This window comes from Saimiri boliviensis, chromosome 6, assembly GCF_048565385.1.
Source record: "Saimiri boliviensis isolate mSaiBol1 chromosome 6, mSaiBol1.pri, whole genome shotgun sequence".
In the NCBI taxonomy this organism is placed as follows: Eukaryota; Metazoa; Chordata; class Mammalia; order Primates; family Cebidae; genus Saimiri; species Saimiri boliviensis.
Genome location: NC_133454.1, coordinates 95,790,265 through 95,815,392, shown reverse-complemented (window position 1 = coordinate 95,815,392; position 25,128 = coordinate 95,790,265). Strand labels below are relative to the sequence as shown.

General features: G+C 37.5%; 1 protein-coding gene across 13 annotated transcripts in view; it reads left to right on the top strand.

The window, feature by feature from the left end:
- Nucleotides 1–1,546: 1,546 nt before the first annotated feature.
- CCDC34 (coiled-coil domain containing 34) overlaps nucleotides 1,547–25,128 on the top strand; it is a 308,339-nt gene continuing 284,757 nt past the window's right edge. For all 13 annotated transcript variants that reach the window (XM_074401258.1, XM_074401264.1, XM_074401261.1 and 10 more), the window contains exons 1-3: nucleotides 1,547–1,946; nucleotides 14,994–15,132; nucleotides 22,043–22,150. In XM_074401258.1, coding sequence (XP_074257359.1) covers nucleotides 1,612–1,946; nucleotides 14,994–15,132; nucleotides 22,043–22,150 — 582 coding nt within the window. In that variant the 5' untranslated portion in view covers nucleotides 1,547–1,611. The remainder of the gene's footprint in view (nucleotides 1,947–14,993; nucleotides 15,133–22,042; nucleotides 22,151–25,128) is intronic.

Here is a 25,128-nt window from a genome sequence, read left to right as displayed (position 1 = left end):
GTATACTTTGTTTAGGAAAACATTTTAAGGGGACAAAGAAGTATATGACATTTAGATTCCCATATGAAGAGGTTAAAGTGGAAAAGTTCTGGAGTTTACACACAATTTTTCATCGTATCTGTCAGATCCTGAGCTTAGAAACTTTGAGAATTAATGAGATAATATGACCCTGTGAGGTAATTTCCCGCCACCATTTTCAGAGGAGTAAGTTAGGATTGGAAAACCTATCAAGCACCAGGAAAACCACTGATTCCAGGTCCCTTTCATACTAGTGTTTTCCCACTACAGTTATGTCTGGTTATATATATGGGAAAATAGCTTCTCAAGCATACCTCTTTATGAGGCCCTAACGCAGACCAGGGCCTTTCAATGTTACTGATTCTAGAGATGTTCCAATAAAAGGTTTTAAATAGATATACCAATATTGAATAACTAGGGTTGAGAACGAACCTTGGTCAACTTTATTACTCAGTTGGAGTGCTCCAATTTTCTTTCATTTTCATTTTGTTTTTACCGAAATTTTAAACCAAATATTCCATTTAAATAGATTTAACCATGTCATATTTTATTAATTATAGCTCTGCCTTCTGAATTGTCTTTGGTTGCTATTACTTCTACCAGAGCTGGTTCTCCTGTGTTAAATTTTGCAGATCTAGAGTGCGTGCATCAAAGGTTTTTGTATCACTGTAGTTACTAAAAAATTTTGTGTGCTATGTTAGCCATGGTTAATTTTCATTTACGCTATTTCTACCAGTAATATACATTATGAACTGGACAAAAGCCCTATTTATTTACAAATATACAGAGTTTTGTCAGCCTGAATAAAGCATCCACCTCTCCCTTACTACCTTTATCTGCATTCCAAAGAGAGTGCCCCTAAGATCCCACATAAAATGCGTATCACCATATTTCCTCAGATGATTTTTCACCACAGAAGGATGAGGAACTTACGGACAAGACTTTATTCATCTATCCCTAGTGCTTTACGCAGACCTTAGCATACACTAGAGGCTTCAAAGAGGCCAAAAATTCACATGTAGAGACAAATTAGGTCCCTTAAGATGCCAGGCAAACGAAGTGCTACCAAAACACTCAAAGACTGCCCTAAAAGTGCGTTCTGGGGTACACCGGTAAACTTGGATCAGGTTCGCTCCCCTCTCCTCAAAATACATCGGCTGTGCTGAAAGAAATCATGACAGATGCTCATAATTCTGACCCTGTAATTATATAGGGTGTAGTTTTGGCTTCTGCTTCTTTTTTCCCTTATTCAGTGACAACGTATTTTATGTAGCCAGTGAACTACAGCACCTCGGCAAACAAGGGACAGGCGCTCAAAGTTGTCCGTAGGGAGCCAGGACCCCGCCCGCGGCGTGGGGAGGCACAGCGCTAAACGAGCTTGCAAACAACAGGCACCTTCCTGCCACCGCGGAGGGAGGCCAGGGCGGAGGAAGCCACGCTCTGCAGGCCGGAACAAAGCCCTCCCGGCCTCCACGCGTCGCCATGGCAGCGGAGGGTCTGCGGCGGCCGGGATTGGCCGGGCCGGCGCGCGCAGGGCCTGCTGGGAGAGCGCGTGCCCGCCGCGGCTCCGCCGGTTTGAACTTGGCGGGCCAGATGCGGGCGGCTGGGAGCTGGGGGCCTGCTTCTCCCCCTTCCTACACGGGTTTCTCTGCTGACTGCAGACCCAGGTCTCGGCCCTCCTCGGGCTCCTTCGCCGTCCCCATGACAGGCACCCGTGGGCAGGGGCTGGAGGTGGTGCGCTCGCCATCGCTGCCGCCGAGCTGCAGCAATTCCACCAGGTCGCTGTTGTCTCCCCTTGGCCACCAGAGCTTCCAATTTGACGAGGACGACGGTGACGGGGAGAATGAGGAAGACGTGAATGAAGATGCCCTTGATTCAGAGGCCAACGTGGCGGGCCTGAGAGGAATGGAGTTACAGGGGTGCGCCAGGTAAACCCGAGGCCTCCCGGCCTATTCAGTCCTTTTCAAGATTCCTTAGACCCTCTTAAGCACCCCCTTCTGACACCCTCCTGCCCTCCCCCCAAAGGCAGAGCAGGCACCTGCAAACTGAGGTGCCGTGGTTTTTTTTGCACGTAAAGAGCCCTGGGCAAATTCCTGCAAATGAGGACAGACTTCCTGTGGCTCTTAATCTTTTTTTCCTAAGATATGATTGCTGCAGTCTCACTTCCCAGGAAAACGCACATAGTCTCAAACACACAAAACTTTGCTACTATTTCAGGAGTTTTATGAATCCTCAAAAGCCAGATTGTGGACACCAGAATTCTTTTCCCAAATCTGAACATCAGAATGTGGTTTACTGCACCTTAGTAGTACCTGTGGTTATTCTGAAAACATCCACTGATTGTTAGTGAAGTAGGTTATAGTAAACAGGTGACTTTTTATAACATAAAGTGCTGAGGCACAGAGGTTAGCAATATTAACCTCAGCATGTGGAGACATGGTTGGATAGGATCTGAGCACGCACTTACAGAGGAATGGATGCTATTGTGTCGAAGAATGTTAGGACCAAGGGGGTTATTAAAACTATCTTAATTTGTTTATGTCTACTGTTATTCACGCAGCAAACATTGTGTGCCACATATTAGTTTAGGTACTGGGGACCATAAACTAGATACTGGTCTCTATTCTCATGGAATTGAAGCCTAAATCAATCCACTTATTTTACAGATAGTAAAACCATGGCTCAGAATACAAATAAAAAGTGACTCAAAGGCATGCACCTAGTTATTAGCAGACCTGGGCCTGCTACAGAGATACATGGTCATGTTTTCTTTCCTAAACTGCATGCCTAGTATTGGAATATAGAAATAGGAGCAAAGGGCCTATCCCTGCAGGAACATTTCTGAGGCAGGCCTAGTAATGCAGGTCCATTCTGGTATACACTCATTACATTTTCTTCAGAAATCGTTTACAAGTTTCTGATTGTCAAGCTGTGCAAGGCACAGTACAGGAACTCTAAGAAACACAGGCAGAAGAACCCAGGCTTTGTGTGTAAATAGCAAGATACCTCATTCAGTATATAGGGTGTTCATATCCAGCATGAGTGAATGGAATCTGGAACCATGTGAATTAACTCATATACATGGTTACAGGAGTGAATTAGTTAAGGATGAGAGGTAAAAGTAAGTACATTGGTGGGAATAGAGATCAGAAAGAGTAACCAAGCAAGCCACTCAATTCAAGCTGGTTGTAGCAAGAAGAAACAGGCCTATTCTGATCAACCTGATAATAGAATTTTTGCCAGGCTGGAGTACAATGGCGCAATCTCGGCTCACTGCAACCTCCGCCTCCTGGGTTCAAGCAATTCTCCTGCCTCAGCCTCCCTAGTAGCTGGGACTACAGACGTGCGCCACCATGCCCAGCTAATTTTCATATTTTAGTAGAGACGGGGTTTCACCATGTTGACCAGGATGGTCTCGATCTCTTGACCTCGTGATCCACCCGCCTCAGCCTCCCAAAGTGCTGGGATTACAGGCATGAGCCACCGTGCCCAGCCCCGATAGTTGAATTTAATGGCGGAGTTAGGGTTTCAGTAATCTGTTTCCATTTGGGCCTTTGTAGGTATTTTCAGGACTGAGTTGGTCTCAAAGGTATTTAAGGTAAATGTGAAGGCTTTGGGAAATATTTTCTGAGCATGATCAATTGGACTAAGTATTCTGGACACAAGTTAGTGACCTGCGGAATAAATGACCCTCAGAACTATACCTCAGCTATTGAAACCCTGTATTAGTTTCCAAGAGCCAAAACCCTGACTAAATGGAGCCTGCCAGGGGAGGAGGCAGACATATCTACGTCTCACTTATCCAAAGCCAGAATGAGCTGGTTGCACCACAGGGCTAAGGCGGCCTTCCTTATTACATTTCAGTCCCTATGAATCAAAAGTAGCTGGGACATGGGTTTGAAAAGAGAATGCTGAAGTTGTCAAGTGTGTGTGGCAAGTATCAGATGCTTATTAGTTGCTCGGTAAATGTGTGCTGACCGCATACCTAGTTCCCACTTCCTAAAGAACAGATACATGCAGTGATTATTGCCTAATGCATCATAAACTTAGCACTTCCTTTCAGGAAAGGTAGGTTTTTAGAAAACTTCCTTATTCCTTTTCCCTACTATGCTGACCTATATTTGGTGCCCTGGACAGCTTGGGGGTGACAGGATGAAGAGAGCAGGCAGCCTGATTCATAGCCCCATCATTGTTCTGGGCTACAAGTATCCTCTGCGGAGCAGAGAGCAACCTACAGCTATGGGATTTTATGCCTTTTCTCCATCTCTCACCTGCCACAGTGATCTGACTGGCAAAACGAATAGGGTAAGGCTTCTATGAGCTAGACTCAGGCATCAAGTGAACATGATGAATATTACCTCAAGGTATTTTTGGTATAAATAGAGCCATTCAGCGGGCGTGGTGGCTCACACCTGTAATCCCAGCACTTTGGGAGGCCAAGGCAGGTGGATCATGAGGTCGAGATCGAGATCATCCTGGCCAACGTAAAAATACAAAAATTAGCTAGGTGTGTTGGCACACACCTCTAGTCCCAACTACTCGGGAGGGTGAGGCACAAGAATCGCTTGAACCTGGGAGGTGAAGGTTGCAGTGAGCCGAGCTTGTGCCACTGCATTCCAGCCTGGAGACAGAGCAAGACTGCGTCTCAAAAAAAAAAAAAAAAGAAAAAAGAAAAAAAAAGAAAAGAAAAAACTACAGCCATGCTTAGAGGATGCATTGACCTTCAAGTGTATTGGCCAGAATTGAGATGAAGCTCAAAGTAAGCTTCAGACAAGATCATGAGAAGTGTTTTCCTGGAATATTTTATAATGTGCTCTGGGCCTACTGTTTATCTATTCAACTATATCCTGGTTTTTCTACCATTATCTGTTAGGAAAACCATGCTGTAATAAATATCCTGTTCACAAATGGCTGCTTGTCAAGCAAGCCTTTCGTGATTATAAGTAGAGCTGTAGTATGTACGCCATGTATTTTGAACACATTGGGTATATAAATATTGAGGCAGGAAATTTAATATTTAAAGTGTCATTTCTTAAAAGAAAAACCCACTGATCCGATTTTCTTTCAACAAATATTTCTTAGGACCTTACTATATTCTAGGCCCTAAGCTAGGCTCTTGAAAGAAAAAAAATGAGTTAAGGTGTTTTCTTTAAGGAACTCGTGGCCTGTGGCAGAGATGAACAAGTGACAGGAAACCCAAGAGTTTTACAGGCAGTGCTAGAGTTGAATTTTGAAGAGACAGTAGGAGTTCATCATAGTAAAAATAATAAATGACTTATTAAGTGCTTACTGAGTGACTGGAACTGTATTAGGTGCTTTAGCATGGATAGTTTCATGAAATACTGCCTGTAAGGTAGCCAGCCACAACTGTCATCTCCATTTTATAGATGGAAAAAACAGAAGCTTTAAGAAGTTAAAAAAAAAAATGTACACAGCTAGGAAGAGGCAGATAGGATTTCACCCCAGGCTGTTTACTACCAAATCTAAGCTCTTAATCTAACTGTATTCAGAGGTGGAAGAAGGGAATTTCAGATTTAGGTGAAAGTTACAGGGCATGGGGCGTGGCACATTTCATCAACCTACAGGAGTTCCTAGTGACTGAAATGTAAAATGTGGTTCACTTATTGGTGAAAGAAGAGGCTGGAAGATAGGCAAGGACCGATTCATGGGTGTCAGGCTAAGGAGTTTGGATTTTATCCTGTGGGTAAAGGAGCCACTCAAGAACTTTAAGATGAGGAGTGACATGATCAAAGGATACATTTTTGGGTTGAATCTGGCAAGAGGTGTGGGTAATGATTTGAAACGGAGGCCAGTTTTGTCCAAATGGTGGTTGTAAGATTTGAGGAAACAAGAATGGCTTTCAAAAATGGAAAGAATAGAATTAAGATGACTAGGTGATCATGTGGGTATGGGAGGTGGAGAGGTCCAGATGTTGATGAGAAGCCGGTGGAATCAAAGAGCTAGGGCTTCTGGCTTGAGCAACTGACTGAAAGGTGATATCCTCCAGCCTGCGCTCACTGCTTTAGGATTGTAAGAGGAGTATACTTTCTTAGTGTGAAGGGTGGTGGGTGGGTGGTAGAAGATGATTAGGTTTGTTTTCAACTGATTGATATTTAAGTTGAGCTATGAATCACAGAGTTGGAAATAAAGATCTGGAAGTCAAGATGAAGGTCTGCCCTGGAATTACTAATCTAGGCATCATCAGCATGTAGTGATAGTTGAAAGTACATTTCAGTGGAGGCAGATGGGTTCCTTCTGCAAGACTGAAAAAGAAAGACATATATAACAACACGCTGGGTGCAGTGGCTCATGCCTGTAATCCCAGCACTTTGGGAGACCAAGGTTGGCAGATCATGAGGTCAGGAGATTGAGACCATCCTGGCCAACATGGTGAAACCCTGTCTCTACTAAAATACAAAAAATTAGCCGGGCACAGTGGTGTGTGCCTATAATCCCCGCTACTTGGGAGGCTGAGGCATGGGAATCGCTTGAACCCAGGAGGCAGAGGTTGCAATGAACTAAGATCATGCCACTGCACTCCAGCCTGGCAACAGAGTGAGACTCTGTCTTAAAAAATAAAATAAAATAAGAAATAACACATCAACTGTCTCTTTGCCACTACAATACAAATTCCATAAAGGCATGAATGAATGAAGAAATAATAGTAACAGAAAATAATGAGTAAGCTGAATCTTGAAGTAGAAAAGTTGTGCAAAGCAGTGGATGAAGCAATTGGTTGCTAGAAGCAGGAATGTGAAAGAGATGAAGAACTAAGTCTATAATAAATGAGTCTTATTTGTTTTTATTATATTTAAGTTCTGGGGTACATGTGCAGAATGTGCAGGTTTGTTACATAGTTATACATGTGCCATGGTGGTTTGCTGCACCCATCAAACTGTCACCTACATTAGGTATTTCGTCTAATGCTATCCCTCCCCTAGGCCCTCACCCCCATCAGGCCCCTGTGTGTAAATGGGAGAAAATTTTTGCAATCTGTTCATCTGACAAAAGTGCTAATATCCAGAATCTACAAAGAACTTAAACAAATTTACAAGAAAAAAAAAAACATCAAAAAGTAGGATTTTGTGTGAACATTTTTTCATTTATTTAAGGCAAATACCTAGAAATGGGATTGCTGGGTCGTATAGAAAGTGTTTGTTTCATTTTACAAGGGACTGCATCCAGAGTGGCTGTTTTTTCATTTGGCTACCAGCAATGTATGTGAGTTCTAGTTGCTCGCATCCCTACCAGCACTTGTCAGTATTTTTTATTTTAACTAGTCTGATAGATGTGCCATGGTATCTCATGGTGGTTTTAACTTGCATTTCTGAATAGTGAGTGAACATTTCTTAATTTGCTTATTTGCATTCCTTTTGCCAAAATTGTTTGTGATATTTTAGTTCCTTTGTCTTTCACATATCGTATTTTTATTCTCTACTTTTTAACAGTTTTATTGAACGGTCACTGACATTAAAAAATAGCATATATTTAAGGTATACAATTTCATGTTTTGACATATGTCTACACTGTGAAATAATTGCCACATTCCCCATAATTAACACATTTATTACCTCTACATTTACTATGTGTGTGTGTGTGTGTGTGTGTGTGTGTGTGTGTGTGTGTGTGTGTAGTGAGGAGATTTAAGATCTATCTTCTTAGCAGATTGCAAGTATACAATACAGTATTTTTAACCATTGTCCCTATGCTATACAGTCTTTTCATATAAATTCTAGAATCAGCTTTTATATACCTACAAAAAGTCCTGTTGGGATTTTGATTTGAATTGAGTTGAATCTATGAACCAATTTATGGAGAACTGAATCTTTACTATATTGAGACTTCTAGTTGATGAACACAGTATTTTCTTTAACGTGGCTAGTTTCTTTTCTTATGGTTGAGTTATGAGAGTTTTTTATGTTCCAGATACAAGTCCTTTATTGGATATGTGATTTGCAAATATTTTATCCCAGTCTGTAGCATGTGTTTTCATGCTTATACAGTGTCTTTGATAGAGCAAAAGTTTTAAATTTTGTTGAAATCCAATTCATAAATCTTTCCTTTCATGATTGTGCTCTTGGTATTATGTCTAATAACTCTTTGTCTCACTTCAGGCCACAGTTTTTCTCCTAGATTTTTTCCTTTAAATGTTTATAATTTTGTATCTTACATGTAAATCTTTTAGTTAATTCTTATGTAAGATTTGAAATTAAGATGAAGGTTCCTCTTTTTTTTTTTTTTTTGCATATGGTTGTCCAGCTGCTCTAACACCATTTGTTGAATGGCTATCGTTCCTTTATGCAATTGATTTTACAACTTTGTGAAAAATCACTAGAATATATTTATATTTGTGTGGATCTATTTCTGGCTTCTCTACTCTGTTCCACTGATCTATGTGTCTGTCCTTTTCTCAGTATCACATTGAACTGATTGCTGCAGCTTTGTATTAAATCTTAAAATCTGATAGTATGATTTCTCCACCTTTACTACTCTATTTCAAAATGGTTTTGGTTATTATAGTTCACTTGACTTCCATATAATTTTAAAATCAGCTTGTCTAGATGTGTAAAAATACTCCTGAAGTTTGCTTGAAGAACTACATCTTTTCTTTTTTCTTTGTTTGACGGAGTTTTGCTCCTGTTGCCCAGGTTGGAGTGCAGTGGCACTATCTTGGCTCACTGCAACCGTCACCTCCCAGGTTCAAGCAATTCTCCTGCCTCAGCCTCCCAAGTAGCTGGGATTACAGACATGTGCCACCACATCCAGCTAATTTTATTTTTAGTAGAGACAGGGTTTTCTCCATGTAGGTCAAGCTGATCTCAAGCTCCTGACCTCAGGTGAACCGCCCGCCTCCGCCCCCCAAAGTGCTGGGATTACAGGCATGAGCCATTGCGCCTGGCCAAGATACATCTATTCTATGTTAATTGTTTCAATCCATAAAATAGTATATCTTTCTATTTATTTAGATATTCTTTGCTTTATTTCACTAAGTTTTTGTAATTTTCAGCACACAGACCCTGATCATGCTTTGTTACTCCTATACCTATGTGTTTCATTTTTTGGAGCTAATGTAAATTTTTAAAAAAATGTTGAGTTGCCAATTATTCATTCTTAGCATAAAGAAATACATTTGATTCTTATGTGTTGAACCTTGTACCCTGTAATCTCATCAACTCACCATTAAGACTGGAATTTGTTTATGAATTCCTTGAAATTTTTGGCATAAACAATCATGTCATCTGAAAATCTGCATGCCTTTTATCTCATTTCCTAACCTTATTAACTGGATAGACGACCCAGTAAAATATTGAATGATAGAAGTATATATCTGTATTAGTCCGTTCTCATGCTGCTAATAAAGACATATCCAAGAATGGGTAATTTATAAAGGAAAGAAGTTTAATTGACTCACAGCTTCACAGGGCTGCTGAGGCCTCAGGAAACTTACAATCAAGGCAGAAGGGGAAGCAAACACATCCTTTACATGATGGCAGGAAGGAGAAGTGCTGAGCAAAAGGGGGAAAATCCCTTTATAAAACCATCACATCTCATAAGAACTCAATCACTATAACAAGAACAGCATGAGGGTAACCATCTCCATGATTAAATTACTTCTTACTGGGTCCCTCCCATGACACATGGGGATTATGGGAACTATAATTCAAGGTGAGATTTAGGTGGAGACACGGAGCCAATTTTTATCCATATCCTTGCCTTGTTCCTAAATTGAGAGGAAAAGCATATAGTCTTTCACCATTAAGTATAACATTAGCTTTTGTGTGTGCCTTCTATTTCTAGTTTGCGGAGTCTTGATATCATGAATGAATGTTGAATTTTGTCAAATACTTTTTTGGCAACAATTGATCATGTGATTTTTCTTCTTTAGACTGTTAATATGGTGGACTACAAAAAAAAAATTTTCCAGTCTTGAACCAGTCTTATATTCCCACTACAGTCTCTACTTGGTCATGGTATATTATTGTTTTTATGTGTTTAAGGATTCCATTGGTTAATATTTTACTGAAGATTTTTGCATTTATGTTCATGAGGTATATTTGGTTGTGTCTGAAACAAATTTTTTTATGCTGTCTTTTGTATCAGGATAATCCTGGCCTTATAAATTGAGTTGAGAGTGTTCTCATCTCTTCTTATTTCTGGAAGAGATTGTATGGAATTGGTATTAATTTTCCTCAAATAATTGGTAGAATTGCCACCGCAACCATCTGTGCTAGAAGGTTGCTTTTCTGGAAATTTTTAACTGCAAGTTCAGTTTCTTTAATTTTAATTTGATTTCATCTAGGTTTTCAAATCTATGTCTATAGAGTTGTTCTTAGTATTCCTTCATCATCTGTTCAGTGTTTATGGAATCTGTAGTGATAGCCCCCTCTTTCGTTATTGATATTGTTACATTTTTCCTTCTGCTTGTTTGGATTTATTTTAGTTTTATTTTTCTAGCTGTTTAAAATTAAAGGCTATTGATTTGAGGACTTTCTTCTTTTCTCTGGTAAATATTTAATGCTATCAATTTTTTAATTTTTGCAAAAAACTTTATGTGGTAGAAAAAATAACTTAGATCTGAGAGTTAGGGGTATATCAGATATACATTTACATGTAAGATAAGATATTTGTGACATATTGAGTCCTGAGTCCATCAACTTACTTGAAGGAGGGGAACAAAATGATCCCAAATGTGAAAGCTCTTGACAGCCTAGTGGAGAATTAATCACGGAGTGATAATAGGCAAGAGTTTTCAGAAAGCAATGAATAGGCAACACATCCTCTACACAGGGTGGTTAGCTTTTCTGCAAGGCTCTAGACCTCTTCTTCTAAAAGGCATCTGATGGCCTTGTGTACACTAGCATTCTTTAGTCCTACCTGCTCCTACTTATGTCTCTTCTACTGTGAAATACTGATAAACGTTGTAGGTGTGTTGATGGTATACTTTTTACAATATACCCATTTGTACCCAGTGTGATTCCCTCAATAAATTTTTTTTGGTTGCCATCATCTTTGTTTTTTAAAAAAGTTATTATTTTTAACTATTATGGAAATATAGTAGTTATGTATGCTCAATAAATAATAAATATTTCTGATGTCCTTGAGGCCACAAAATAATTATTTTAAGTCCCATATTTTGATGAATTTATAGTTTCCTGAGGTAGAAGCACAGTATACACAAATGAAATCTATATCAATCTGTAATTACTGTCATTTAATTTAAATATACTATGCGCCAGACATATGTGCTGGGTGTGATACATACATTTAATATTTACCACCGTCTTGCAAGGTATAAATAATATGGAGGACAGTTTCATAGAAACCAGAAAAAGCCCAGGACAAGACAGATTTATAGCCAAATTCTACCATATGTATACAGAAGAGCTGGTACTGTTCCTAGTGAAACTATTCCAAAAAAATGAGGAGGAGGGGTTTTCTAACTGAGGCCAGTATGATCCTGATACCAAAACCTGGCAGAGGCAAAACTAAAAAAGAAAACTTCAGGCCAATATGCATAATGGACATAGATACAAAAATCCTCAACAAAAGACTGGCAAAGCAAATGCTGAAAGTCCTAATTAGAATAGTCAGGCAACAGAAAGAAAGAAAAGGCATCCAGGTCAGGCGTGGTGGCTCACGCCTGTAATCCCAACACTTTAAAAGGTCGAGATGGATGGATCACCTGATGTCAGGAGCTCAAGACCAGCCTGACCAACGTGGTGAAAACCCATCTGTAGTAAAAATAGAAAATTAGCTGGGCCTGGTGGTGTATGCCTGTAATCTCAGCTACTTGGTAGGCTGAGGCAGAATCGCTTGAAGCCAAGAGGTGAGGGTTGCAGTGAGGCAAGATCACGCCATTGCAAGCTAGCTTGGGCAACAAGAGTGAAACTCCATCTCCAAGTAAATAAATGCCATCCAAACAGAAAAAGAGGAAGTCAAACTATTTCTGTTTGCAGATAGTATGATTCTATATCTAAAAAACCTCATAGTCTCTGCCCAAGAGCTCCATAAGCACCTTCAACAAAGTTTTAGGATACAAAATCAATATACAAAAATCAGTACCATTTCTATACATCAAAAATATCTAAACTGAGAGCCAAATGAAGAATGAATTTGAATTCACAACAGGAGATAAAGAATAAACACCTAGGAATACAGATAACCAGGAAGGTGAAAGATCTGTACAAGGAGAACTACAAAACACTGCTCAAAGAAATGAGAGACTCACCATTCCTATTTAACATAGTATTGGAAGTTCTAGCCAGAGCAATCAGGCAAGAGAAAGAAATAAAGGGTATTCAGTTAGGAAAAGAGGAAGTCAAATTGTCTCGGTTTGCAGATGACATGATTCTATATTTAGAAAACCCCATTGTGTCAACCCAGAATCTCCTCAAGCTGATAAGCAACTTAAGCAAAGTCTAAGGATACAAGATCAATGTGAAAAAGCCATAAGCATTGCTATACACCAATAACAGACAAACAGAGAGCCAAATCATGAGTGAGTTCCCATTCACAACTGCTACAAAGAGAATACAATGCCTAGGAATGCAACTTACAAGGGATGTAAAGGACCTCTTCAAGGAGAATTGCAAACCACTGCTAAAGGAAATAGGAAAGGACACAAACAGATGGAAAAACATTCCATGCTTGTAGATTGGAAGAATCAATATAGTGAAAATGGCCATAATGCCCAAAGTAATTTATAGAGTCAATGCAATCCTCATCAAGCTACCATTGACTTTCTTCACAGAAGTGGAAAAAATTACTTTAAATTTCATATGAAACCAAAAAAGAGCCTGCATAGCCAAGACAATCATAAGCAAACAGAACAAAGCTGGAGGCATCCCACTACCTGATTTCAGACTATACTACAAGGCTGCAGTAACCAAAACAGCATGGTACTGGTACCAAAACAGATATATAGCCAATAGAAAAGAACAGAAGCCTCAGAAATAACACCACACATCTACAACCATCTGATCTTTGACAAATCTGACCAAAAAAAAAAAAAAAAAAAAGCAATGGGGAAAGGATTCCCTGTTTAATAAATGGCATTGGCAAAACTGGCTAGCAATATGTAGAAAGTTGAAACTGGATCCCGTCCTTACACCTTATACAAAAAGTAACTCAAGATGGATTACAGACTTAAACATAAGACCTAAAGGCATAAAAACCCTGGAAAAAAACCTAGGCAATACCATTCAGGACATAGGCATGGGCAAAGACTTTATTACCAAAATGCCAAAAGCAATGGCAACAAAAGACAAAGTAGACAAATGGGATTTAATTAAACTAGAGAGCTTCTGCACAGCAAAAGACACTATCATAAGAATGAACAGGGAACATACAGAATGGGAGAAAATGTTTGCAATCTACCCGTCTGACAAAGGGCTAATATCCAGAATCTACAAAGAACTTAAATAAATTTACAAGAAAAAAACAACCCTACCAAAAAGTGGGTGAAAGTTATGAACAGACACTTCTCAAAAGATGACACTTATGTAGCCAACAAACATATAAAGGAAAGCTCATCATCACTGGTCATCAGAGAAATGCAAATGAAAACCACAATGAGATACCATCTCACACCAGTTAGAATGGCAGTTATTGAAGAGTCAGGATACAACAGATGCTGGAAAGGATGTGGACAAATAGGAATGCTTTTAAACTGTTGGGGGGAGTGTAAATTAGTTCAGCTGTTGTGGAAGACGTGGCAATTTCTCAAGGATCTAAAACTAGAATTACCATTTGACCCAGCAATCCCATTACTGGGATATACCCAAAGGATTGTAAATCACTCTATTATAAAGATACATATACATATATGTTTATTATGGCACTGTTCACAATAGCAAAGACTTGGAACCAACCCACATGTCCATTAATAATAGAATGGATCAAGAAAATGTGGCACATAGACACCATGGAGTACTATGTAGCCACAGGAAAGAATGAGTTCATGTTCTTTGCAGGGACGTGGTTGAAGCTGGAGACCATCATTCTCAGCAAAGTAAACACAAGAACAGAAAACCAAACACCGCATGTTCTCACTCATAAGTGGGAGCTGAATAATGAGAACACATGGACATAGGGAGTGGAATAAACTAGTCTTATGTCCTGAACAACTTGCTTTCTATGGCTGCTAATTGTTAAGCTTTTTCTAAGTTTCGTGAGGCTTGTGTATTTGGCCAAGTCCCTATGTTCTTTATTTATGTATGTACTTACTTCCCTGCCCCTCTTCTCTTTACCCCGAATTGTTGTTTTTCCCTATACCCAGAAGATACAGACTGACAGAGGTGCATGGTGGAGATGGAGACTATAGTTGGAGATAACCAGACTGGAGGGTCATATACACCCTGTCTACAGATTGGCAAAAGGGAGTCAACCAAAATGATAAAGAAAACGTGGCTTATTTCAAAACAATTTCAAACTTATGAAAAAGGTGAAATAATATAAAGAACGTTTGTTTACCCTTCAGCCACAGTCCCTAATTGTTAACATGTTTGCCTTATCATTCTTTTTGTGTGTACTGCATAACCTTTTTTTTTTTTTTTCCTGAACTACCTAAGGGAGGGAAAGGGAAAAGTCTGCTTCAGGATCTGATTAGGATTATATGTAGTAATTAGTAATTAGTTATCCAGGTAAGATTTTTAGAATAAAAAATCGTTGGCATTGAGGCAAATGGATAGTGTGTGGGTTATCCCAATGGGGTTTTAAATAATGTGGCTTTAGAAGATGGATAAACAAGAAGATGAAGGATTTCAAAGGCAGTTTGATGTATAAACGAATTCAGATATTACAATTTCTTTTCATGATATTTTGATGTATACTTATATATAATTCATGTATATTTATAAAGATCACAATATTGTAAATATACTATTAAATTTTGCTTTTACTGTGTAGTTAAGTGATTTGGACTAGTAAGCAAAAGAGCTTCTTGTACAAGTATTATAGTAGCCTCTCTTTTGTAGCACTGAGGTTGAATCAGAAGATAACCAAGAAGAACAGAAACAGGTGCACTTGCCAGAAAGCCGCCTGACACCATGGGAGGTGTGGTTTATTGGCAAAGAAAAAGAAGAACGTGACCGGCTGCAACAGAAAGCTCTAGAGGTAAAAGTAGACGGTGTTCTTTTTATTTAATCTGTGAGCTCACAAAGTAGAGCTGCAGTTGTAATTTAAAAGGTTAATGTTATTATCCCTAAAAACAAAGTCTTTGCTTTTATGCTAGTTTACTATATCTAATTTAATAATGTTATAATATAATAATAGAAATATGTTCATTGTTAGAGCATTTGGAAAATACAGCTAAGCATAATTAAGAAAATTAAAATCCCTTCTAATTTCACTCTCTGAAGATAACCATTGTTAGTATTATGACATTGCTTTCCAGATGTTCTCCCGTGTAAATTACTTGGAAGTAAATATGTACAAATGTGTATATATGTTGTGTGTCTACATACACTGGAGCATCAACATATGTACATTTAACTAAGGTAAATTCAACTGTATACACTCAGTAAAATTTTTAGCTTTACTGAAACAAAATAGAGGCAGGAATCTACTTCCTCCCCCTCCCTACTCCCGCCCCATGTGTCACTCAGTGAGGATGTGCCCTACGTGCTGGACAGTGGGAATCTGCTTGCCAGTCTTTCATGGTGTTTCAGTTTCTCTGTGCCTCTCTCACTTATGGGCATTTTCATGTGTGAGTCACTTTTGAATTTTTACTATATAAACTCAACATAGGGTTTTAGATGCATTTTCACATCTCTTCTTTAATAAAAATCTTCACATATTTCTTGAACTCTTACTGTTTCAGAACATGGCAACCAAATAGATTTGGATAATTTGGCATTCCCTAAATTCACTATTCAGACTCACTATCTAAATTATTCCTATCCAAAGACAGAAGCCTAATAGATTTGAATGATGAGATATACTTCTTGTTTTTAATGAAACAGAATAAAACTCTTTTCTCTATCATTAACCATTTTTATAACATCATTTAAAAATGGCTGTCTAATATTATTAAAGTATATTTAAAATGTATTACATATTATTAAAATATAGTTAACTGGTTCACTCTTGTTGGATAGTTCAGTCTGTTAGTAACTGTTGCTAAAAAAATTTGGGGAGCAAAAGCTTCATGATCTTCCTTAGAATAACTTTTCTGTTAGTTTTGAAACCAGTTATTGTTTGATGAATTTCTAACCAGGCAGGCAGTCACATGTCCAGGAGGTTTGGCATAATTCAAATGATTATGAAAACTAGTACATTCTGTTGTTTTCCTATTGTGTGATACTTCGTATTCTAGATTACAAATTTATTCCTGGAAAAGTGCACTGTGAGAGTGGCACTTAACTTCCTCTTGGCAGTGCATAGGGCTTGAGAAAGACCTAATGGTTGATGTTAGGTAGGAGTAATACAAACCCTGGTTCTAGCCTTTTTACTTGCTGGGTGAAGCAAGTTATTTAAACTTTTATGTTTCCATTTTCTCATCTGCTCAAGAGGAATAAAATAATACCTGTGTCACAGGGATTTTGTGAAGATTAAATGAAACAAAGTATAAAGATGCCTGACTTTGTTTCTATTTGTATTGTTATTTATATCATTGCTCTTCATAGCCTTCTTAAAGCTTTTTCATTTATTTTCAGAGTTGGGATGTATTTTTGAATTCCCCAACTTACTTCTCTTCAATGTCAAGTTTTAACATGACTAACTCCATTATTTAGTTAGTAGCTTTTAAAAATATTTGTTCACAGTGAGCACTGTAATTTCTTATATTATGAAAACACATACCTACATACATACATACATACACACACACACACACACACACACACACACGTATGTGAAATAACATCTTAATTTTGTGTAAAACTTGGTTTTCTATTCTTTTTTCAAAAGGCTGGTTATAATTCATTAAATTGGTTTTAAACTTAAAATTTGGAAAATAATGATCCAGTGAGTTAGTGATAGAACAAAGTTCAATTTCTGGTATTGGGCTTTATCTCTAGTCTCACTAGAAGATACTTGTTATATTAAGAAAAGGAAGGTTACTTCGAGTCATTTTTAGTCAGTACACAGAGAAAAGTTAATTAAATTTTGGAAAATTAGTAAGAGAGCCTGGACTTGGTAGTTGCATGGAACAAGGCTGAAATTTTGGCCTTGCCATTCTGATTCTGTGACCTTAGAAAAGTTAATTAACTTCTCTGAGCCCCAGTTTCTTCATTTGTAAGCTAAATGTTAGAGAGGCAATAGAGGAGTAGTTAAAGGGTAAATTCTGGGTTTGGTTTGTTTTTTTTGAGACAGGGTCTCGCTCTGTCACACAGGCTGGAGTGTAATGGCACAACCACAGCTCACTGCAGCCTTGATCTGCCCTCTTCTTCCACCTCAGCTTCCCGAGTAGCTGGGACTGTAGGCACATGCTACCATGCCTGGCAAATTTTTGTTTTTGTTTATTTTAGAGAGATGGGGTTTTGCCATGTTGCCCAGGCTGGCCTCCAACTCCTGGGCTCAAGCGATCCTCCAGCCTCCACCTCCCAAAGTGCTGGGATTACAGGTGTGAGCCATAACACCTGGTTTAAAAGTACAAATTCTTTTTTTTTTTTTTTTTTTGAGACGGAGTTTCTCTCTCGTTACCCAGGCTGGAGTGCAATGGCGCGATCTCGGCTCACCGCAACCTCCGCCTCCTGGGCTCAGGCAATTCTCCTGCCTCAGCCTCCTGAGTAGCTGGGATTACAGGGATGCGCCTGCGCCACCATGCCCAGCTAGTTTTTTGTATTTTTAGTAGAGACGGGGTTTCACCATGTTGACCAGGATGGTCTCGATCTCTCGACCTCGTGATCCACCCGCCTCGGCCTCCCAAAGTGCTGGGATTACAGGCTTGAGCCACCGCGCCCGGCCCCAAAAGTACAAATTCTTGAGCCATCCTGCCTGCATTAAAATTTGGACTTTGGGCAAATCCTTAACCTTTCTGTATCTCAATTTCCTTATCAGTGAAGCGGGGAGAATAGTATTTACTTCATAGTGTTGATATGAGGAATAAATGAACATCAGGATATGGACTAGTATCTACAAAGCACTCAATAAAGTTATTATATGTGAAAAGAGAGCATTATAACTGCTATGAAGATTTGTTTTGAGAACATATTAGAGTAATAAATATAAGCCCTACCACAATGGTAAGCATGTAGCATGGTATAATTATTTATAATTTGATTGAAAGAGTAAACCTGTTTATATATTTAGTAGTTTGGTGTTTTTTACGGCTACTTTGTTACTTAACTCTGAAGTGATTAAATTTTAGCAGGACCCTTAACATATCAGTTATGCCAGGGATAGCCTAACATATGGGCCAGCTACTCAACTTGTTGTGAACTCATGTTGAGCTGTTGTGGTATTCACATTCTTTTGCTGCCTTTTCCATTATTTTGTTTTTATCTCATGCTTTCCTTATTTTTCTGTCTTTATTTTCTGTATTCCCTTGTTTATAAACCATGTCAAATTTTTAACCATAAAGAATAGTCATCTCAGATCCCTATTAAAACCAAAAAGCATGAAGGCCAGAAAAGTAATTTTGCCAAGGCTTCAGTTAGTGGCAGAACTGGGACTGGCACCTAATTCTTTGACTTCCATTTAAATGCTTTTCCCTCAATGTCAAGACATATTTTAGAAATAAATGAGTCAGACTTAATATTTGTTTTTTAATGAATTCTGGCTTTCTTATTTTCTTCCTTTAAGACTTAAGAGAACATATATAGGATAGTTTAATCATTGAAAAGATCATCCATACTCATAAATTTGATTTGAGCATCAGACATTTAGGTTTGTTTCAGACATCTCTGTGAGACTAAGTTTAAAAATTATTTTAATTCATAAAAATTACCTGTTTGGGCAACATGGCAAAACCCTGTCTCTCTAAAAAAATTTGTAACTTTTGTTGAGATGATAAACATGGTAAACATTGAATGAATTATCAAGCATTATGAAAAACTAGTATATTCATTTTGTAGGTCATTTAATTTTTATTTACTTTTTAATGATTATAAATAATTCTTTAGCCAACTGCCCCAAGTTCTTTATGGTCTTTGGCTGATTCTAATTTTTAACATTTGCTTAAACATATTATTATAATCAGTTGTAAATTATAAAAATTACCTAGTTTGTGAATAGTCCTAGTGCTTTCTTTCTTTCATTTATTTAACCATCTTGCCTTTGACCATTTCATTCTTCAGCCCTTAATGAAGGAATAGGGTAGGATATAGAGCTGTTGGTGAAACTCAAAACTGTCAGTTTTTCTGATTATTACCTTCAGTGGTAAAAAATTATTTGAAAGTAGGCAAAACCTGTTGAAATTAAAATGCATTTTTATGATCTTCTTTGAATTTTGGTTTTTCGTAATCAAGTATTTTATTCCATGGGAAAATATTAATAGCTATCTCTAATTCTGTTGAAATTCAGTGGTATACCAGATGACCATGTAGGGGCCTTTTGAGAGAAGACTCCAGCTGTGTCCAGAAAGAGACTTGCCTTTGTGGTAAACATGGAGTAATTTAGGGTGGGAAGTTCTAAGGGCCAGCTTTCAAAGGGAGGGTTGTGTCTCAAAATGTGATATATGTTCTGGTTTGGCAAATTACTTGAACAGACATCCTGAGATTAGAACACTGTTTGGGTTAATGGTAGCATTTTCTAGGTACATTTTGACCTTTTTTCTTTAACCCCTTCAATCAACATTAACTAAGATTTGTTAACCATCAAATAGGAGTACAGGGTTTGTTTTTTATTTTTTAGTTAAGTGAAGAATCTTGAAAAGGTACATAAAAGTACATAAATATGTAGTCAATCATATATTTAGTTATATATTTAAATAATTTTCTTGAAAATACAATTTAGGACTATTTTGGAAAAATTTTAATATATAGTTGTCAGGTCTCCATCTAGCCAATTAATGACTTTTATATTTATATATACACATATAAACATACATATACACACATGTATTTGTGTATGTATATGTATATATGTATAATTTCCCCCCTTTTGTTTTCTGACACAAGTCCAGACCCTCTTTTCATTTTTCTTTCCTTTTTTTTGACGGAGTTTTGCTTTGTTGCCCAGGCTGGAGTACAGTGCCATGATTTCAGTTCACTGAAACCTCCGTGTCTCAGATTCAAGCGATTCTCCTTCCTCAGCCTTCCTAGTAGCTGAGATTACAGGCGCCTGCCACCACACCTGGCTGATTTTTTAAATTTTCAGTAGAGTTGGGGTTTTGCCATGTTGGCCAGGCTGGTCTCGAATCCCTGACCTCAAATGATCCACCAGCCTTGGCCTCACAAAGTGCTGGGATTATAGGGATGAGCCATCATGCCTGGCCCAGAGGCCCAGACCTTCTTTGTCTTTTAACTCATATACTGTGGCAAACTCTTAATCAGTCTTCCTCAGAATAGCTCTTACCGCTTCAATTGCAATCTTCAGCCTTTGTCATTAAGAGCTCTGAATTTGCCCTTTTGCCAGGTATTCTTGTTTCATAGAGTTTACTTCACTTTGCTTGTCCTAAAAGTAAAGCTAGTACCACACTCAAATTTTCCACCCCCTCCCATCTCCCAATCTCTCTCTTCTTTTGAAGTCATTTTTTCACTTTTCCTATGGTGCTTATTTCTGACTAGCCTGGTATAGTAGGTTAAGGGGAAGGAAAGATGTTTCTCCTCATCTTCCCTTCCCTTCTCTGAACTTTTTTGATATGTAATAACTCACAATGTAGCATTTATTTCTTTGGTGTATAGAGAATCACATTAGATCAGACTTCTGAGATTTCATCTTTATATCATTTCTTGCTAGGTCCAAAGTAGGTGTATCATAAAAGTGTATTGAGTAAGTAATCAAAGAAAAATAGCTGCTGGAGTCGTGAAAAATCCTTAAAACAAAGGTGGATATTTGCTTTGGGGGTATAGTGTTTAAAAGTTAGAAGACTTCCTGAGTGAGGGCAGCTATTTTCTATGCAGCAGAATTTTAGAATGAGAGGTTATAGAAGACAGATTTCCTGTGACCAGTTGTTTAAAATGCAAAAGAGATGTTCTTAGTGTTAAGTTTTATCTTCATTTAAGATACTGGAATTGGTCTGAGGGTTGGAAAGTTGTTTTTCCCACTACCACCCATGCCCACCAGGTAGGTAAGTCTTTGGAAAAGAAAGGGCTAGGGAGGAGAGTGGAGACCAACAGAAGAGACGTCAAAGTATCTGACTATTAATATCTAAAGACAGAGAAGAAAAATAACCAGCAATTATGGTTGTGGAGTCCTAGTGAAGTCTAGTTTGAACAGCATTCTCAATGAATGCAGTAATTTAACTGATGAGTGACAGAGTGGTAGCATTCAAGTTGTAGTTTTATTTGGCCATACCTTTCACATTCTTTTTCCTGAGGAAATGCCCAAACATGTAGATTCGAGTGACAACAAGGCAGTTAAATAATTTGGAATATGAATGTGGTTTTTGTTTTACATTTCGGCACCTATAAAATCAGTGAAGAAAACTCTGGGTTCTTTTTTTCCCCAAAGAAAGACTGAATGACTTCTTTGCATTTCTTTTCTGTAACTTTGAATTAAATTTTTAATATAGGGATTATTTAATTCCTATGCTTTATCTTCATCAGGAATCCAGAAGCTTCTTATAACTGTAACCAAAAAAAAGTTGCAATTCTCTTGAGCTTCTGCCAGTAGCTTAGAGTGATGCCAAAATTTATGTGTGGGAAAGTTGATTTCAATGAGGGTAATTTAGCTGAAGTTTAGTCTAGGAAACTAGTGTTTTGCTGCCAAGAAATTATTTGCACATTTCTAAAAAATGACGTACTTTTACCAATGCTCTTTTTCATCATAGACTGGTTACTTAAGCAAGTTATTGTCGCTAGTGACATATGCTCTATAAAGGAAACTATATTCTTGTTTAATTTGGTTAATAACCTCAGACTTTATATGTGATTTGGGTACTTCTATTAAATGTTGCCTTTTGTCTAAATAAAATCCACAGGAATTAAATCAACAACTAGAAAAAAGAAAAGAAATAGAAGAACGTGAAAAAAGAAAGATAATTGCTGAAGAAAAGCACAAGGAATGGGTTCAGAAAAAGAATGAGCAGGTAAGGAGGGAAAAATGCACACACACGTTGACATCTCTTTTGCAAAATCTTTCTTCCCATTACCCTTTATTACCTAGATTTTAAAAAATATTTCTCTTAGAGTCTTTCTTCTCTGGCTTGTTTTATTTTTCTATCCTGGTGGACATTTATCAAGTCTCTGTTTTCTGCCCTTTGCCCTCTACTTTTCTCCTTTTTCCCTCCTGTGGCCTCCACTAGTATTTGCCTGCAGGCAGTCACCAAGTCTGTATCTCTAGGCCTGACCTGGATCCTTGCGGCAAGTACCTCTAAGTCTGCAAATCTAAAACAACCCATTTTGCCCGTTCATCCTTCATAAAACCATTCTCCCATTTCTTTGTTTAGTTAGCTGTCTTCTTGGTCACCAGGATTTAATTAGAATTCTTCTGTTGTTCCTAATCATCTCCTCCCTTTCTTTACGATTACTACTCCCCTGTTTGTGATCTCTTTCCATTGTATCTTTCAACTTATTGTCTGCTTCTTACCCGGGATTATAAGCTCCATAAGGGCAGGGATTTTTGCCTCTTTTGTTCAGTTCTCTAGGAGCTAGTTGAGTACCTAGCACGTAATATATGTCCAAAAATAGTTGAATTGAGTGAAGATGTTCATTGAATGAACTTTTTCCTTTTCATTTTAATATATTCTTGAATGGATCACACACATTAGAAATTTTAAAAATACTGATTCTGTGGTCAATTTGTCTTCTGTTGTGATTTTTACATACTTAGAATGGTACTGCTTTTATTATTATAATCTAGTTTTATAAAGTTGGACAAATATTTAAATTGTAGGACAGTATTTTAAATTTTAATTCTAACTTTTTGTCTTCATTGTTGAATCTAATGCCCAGTGGCATTACTAAGAGTACTAATAAATAATTTCAGTAAATTGAAGATGACATAGCCTTCTTCATCAAGTATTATAAGAAGAAAATTGGTTAGATGTTTGTGTGTGTTATAACCATATTTGTTTAGAAGTCGATTGTTTTTTAAAGAAGTTTGCTTCATCCCATGATATAACATGAAAGAGATCTTTGTGAATAAATTCAAAAATCAAAATAAGTCTCTCTGACTGTTACGAAACTTTGGGTATTTTTGAAATTTGTAACTATAAAACAAAATTATTTTACACATGCAGAATAGTTTGCTCTTTTCTTTAAAAACCCCTCTTATCTTCTAACTCCAAAGCTAATTTTACCATGCCAATCAAACCTAGTTGTTATTTGTCTAAGAATGTAAGATACTGCTGGGAGATGATATATTCACTGTTTTATTTAGTGGCAGTAGACCTAATCTAATTACTTGAAGAAAAAAAAATTCTTTATTGGGAGGGAAGTGGCATGCCCTCTCATAAATCACTAGTTATTAAAGACAAAATTCCATGTTGAAATTATTTAAAAATGAGAATTATTTAAAAATAAAACTGAGAAGCTATATTTACCTGTTCTGTAGAACTCTTGTTCATGTTAAAGAATAATTGATTATTCTGAATTTTTTTTTCTTTAAGACCTATCAGATTTCTTCTTTCAGACATAGTTACATTTACCTCTATTTGTAAAGACTGCTGTCCTGGTTCTTCTCTTCCTGTCTGGCTTCTAGCTTTTTTCTCCTCTGTTTATATTTCATGGTGTGTGGTCCTCAGCTGCCTCCAGCTTCATTCACATTTTAGTTGTATCTGTGGCTGCTATTTTCTCTTAAGTCATTTTCACTGTGTTCTATAAAAAAATCAGACAAAAAGAATTTATGCATTCATTTAGCAAAGCTAGTTTCTTATAATATGATTGTAAATTCTTAAGTGCTTTTAAAACAAATGTTCTATCTCATCTGGTACTCCTTACAGTTGTGTTGCCATGGTAATTTATTTTCTGGATATGTTTATTACAGTGTTACATATTTTTTTAAAAGGGCCTTTACTTTTAGTGTTTTTTAGAAACTATTTAAAAATAAAATCGTTTTTAATTCTCCAAACACAACTGAGTTTGTAATGGAAGACATTAATTCAGATCAACAAGGTTGATTGATTGATAACACTGTTATCATTGCATTATTCATGCTTTCAACAAATATTTACTCAACTTTTACTATGTGCGAGACACTATTGGAGAAAGCAAAACAGAAATTCAGAAACTTTAAGTAGCCATTTGTTATGTTAGTTTCCTTTAGTTGTATGAAACAAAGGTTCTCTCAGTGCAGCATCTTTAAAAAAAGTAAGATTTATTATTGTGCTCTGTGTGGTGTAGAACTAGTGTGCCAGAAAATCTGAAGCCACTTAATGGCTGGTTCCTCTCTCAGTAGTAGTGACTACTCTGAGTGCCTGCTGTGTCCTGCTTTTGCTAACTAAAGGGGTTTTGGTCTACTTTAGTTTAAATCCTACAGAAGTCTTTCTGATTTTTTCAGAATTGTTTTTATTGAGCTATAATTTGCAAACAATAAAATGCACCTTTGTTAAATTTGATGACTTCGGCAAATTTAGGTACCCATGTAACCAGCACCAGTAAAGATATAGAATATTTCCTTCACCCCAGACAGTTCCCTTGTGCCCCTTTGCATTCATCCCAACTTCCTGCTCCCAGCCAGCCTCAGCTCCAAGGAAACCATTAATCTGCTTTCTGTACCTGTAGATTAGGGTTGCCTTTTCTATAATTTCATATAAATAGAACGATAGAATATGTACTCTGTTGTGTTGGTCTTTTGTTTTAAAACTTATCCTGATATTTCATGTATTATTCCTTTAAATTGTTTATCTGTTCGCTAGTTGATGGACAATTGAGTTGTTTTCAGTTTGGGATATTATGAATAAAATTCTGTGACCACACACTTACAAGTCTTTGTAGACACTTGCTTTCATTTCTCTTGGGTGAATGCCTAGGAACTAAATTACTGGACTATATGGTAAGTATGTGTTTAACTTTATAAGAAATTGCCGAACATTTTTCTAAAGTCCTTGTACCATTTTACATCTTC